Below are 1,951 nucleotides of genomic sequence, written 5' to 3'. Positions count from 1 at the left end.
ACCTGGGCCCAGAATGCCCTGGCTTCAGGCAGGGCAAAGCATCTGGGGTGGCGGTGCTAGGGGCAGGCCAGGGTAGGTGGGCCGGTTTCCGCCAGAGCCTGGAGTGGAACAGAAGGTGCGCCCTCAGGGGCGCCTGGGTGGCTTAGTCGGTTGAGCGTCCGACTTTCGCTTAGGTCATGATCTCGCGGTTCGTGGGTTCGGGCCCCGCGTCAGGCTCTGTGCTGGCTGCCAGCTCAGAGCCTGGAGCCTGTTTCAGTCTATGACTCCCTCTCTCTCTGACCCTCCCCTGCTCACGCTGTCTCTCTCTCTCCTAGAAATAAAAATATTTAAAAAGAAGAAGAAGAAGAAGAAGGTGCGCCCTCTGCTGGGCTGCCCAGAAGTGGTGGGAAAAGGAAGAGGGGGGCTCCTGGCAGCTGCCACGAGGTTCAAAGGGCAGAGACTGGACTGCCCGGGGCGGCCGGGGTGACTCGACTATGACGGCAGACCCGGACACAGGGACGCTGGCTGGGCAGGGCACCTGAACAGGGGGACTCAGGCCCTCAGGCCTGACCTTCAGGCTGCCCCGGTTCTGTCTCTTGGCCCCCACTAAGGCTGACCACACCCCTTCCCCGTCCAAGCCCACTGTACTTCTGGGCCCCGACCTGAAGGCCCGCCTTGCTTCTGCCGACCCCTCAGGCCCCGCACTCCTGCCGAGGACCGTCCCCCAGTCACCTGCCCCTCCCTCCACGTGCCATGCCCTTGGCTCTCAGTCCCAAGGCCAACCCCGCCCCGATGGACCCGGGCATCTTCTGGCTCTAGTGCCCACTGCTGACGTTTCTGGGGACCAGGACCCCAAACCCAGGATGCTTCCCATGCTCCACCTCCAGCTGGTCTGGCCCGTGTCAGCCGCCTTTTCCACCCCGGGGCTGGCATCACAGGTCAAAACGGAGCTGCCTGCCTCCCACCAGCCCCCACCAGCCTTGGGAACAGGACCCCGCCCCCATCAGAAGCCAGCCCACAGGCGTCCTGAGGCACACAGGGTCCCCCGATCTTCAAACCTTTATTGACAGCAAGACTCAGCAGTTAAGTATGAGCCGTGTGAGGGTGTCAGGCAAGCGCTGCAGGGCAGTGAGGGTGATGGGCGGAGGGCTCCTGGCAGGGAAGCCCTGGGTCCGCCCTGGGGACGCCGTGTAGAGCGTGGCTGGGCCGACACGGCGCAGAAGTAACACTGTGAGGCAGGCCGGGGCCGCGGGAGGGGGAGCGGGATGCCCGCCTTAGACCCCCCCCAGGGCCGGGAGACACACAGGGCCATGTGGAGCCACGTGGACATAAAAGAGGGTCATGGGCAGACACACCCAGAGAAACAGGGAGGGGCAGGCAGGCCTCCTCCCCCACAACACTCGGGCCCCAGACGTGCAGGGGGGGCTGGACGGCTGGTCGCTCTCCCCCCCAGGGCCAAGCAGTGGGCTCTGGAGCGGGGCCAGCAGAGGCCCGGCTCCCTGGACCAGCGGCAGCCCTAGGGTTGAACTTTGCCCTCTGGGTCTCTGTCGTAGATGTAGCTGCCCACCGCACCAGTATTCACTCCTGCAGAAAAAGGTGACAAGGTCGTGGGGAAGAGCGGGCAGGAGGGCACCCCAATCCCAGCCCTCCTGGCGCACTCACCCTTGGGTCCAAAGAGTATCCCATAGCAGGGCTTGTGGCAGTAGGGCTGGCCATCGTGCTGGGGGCAGAACAGGCACAGTGCTGAGACTCCCGAGGTCTTCCCCCCACACTCCTCGTCCACCTGGCCGCCCTGCCTTACAGCCTTCAAGGACCCCAAAGCCATGCCCAGCTCCACTCAGCTGATGCAGAGGTGAGGGGACACAGTGCGAGGCCATGTGTGCACCTGCAGGCCTCCACTCCGCCCACCAGGGGGCAGCACCCACCGCAGCACCCACAGCTACCCCCCACCCCCAGGCCAGCCTGGGCAGCA

General features: G+C 65.2%; 1 protein-coding gene across 1 annotated transcript in view; it reads right to left on the bottom strand.

The window, feature by feature from the left end:
* Positions 1-1,020: 1,020 nt before the first annotated feature.
* The window catches only part of CRIP2 (cysteine rich protein 2), a 1,693-nt gene continuing 762 nt past the window's right edge, over positions 1,021-1,951 (bottom strand). The window contains exons 4-5 of the mRNA XM_077756758.1: positions 1,642-1,699; positions 1,021-1,563 (exon numbers count right to left, since the gene is read on the bottom strand). Coding sequence (XP_077612884.1) covers positions 1,496-1,563; positions 1,642-1,699 — 126 coding nt within the window. The 3' untranslated portion in view covers positions 1,021-1,495. The remainder of the gene's footprint in view (positions 1,564-1,641; positions 1,700-1,951) is intronic.

The sequence above is a fragment of the Crocuta crocuta genome, unplaced genomic scaffold, assembly GCF_008692635.1.
Source record: "Crocuta crocuta isolate KB4526 unplaced genomic scaffold, BGI_CrCroc_1.0 scaffold729, whole genome shotgun sequence".
In the NCBI taxonomy this organism is placed as follows: Eukaryota; Metazoa; Chordata; class Mammalia; order Carnivora; family Hyaenidae; genus Crocuta; species Crocuta crocuta.
Note: the sequence above shows the minus strand (reverse complement) of the source record. Positions and strands in the feature narration are given on the sequence as shown.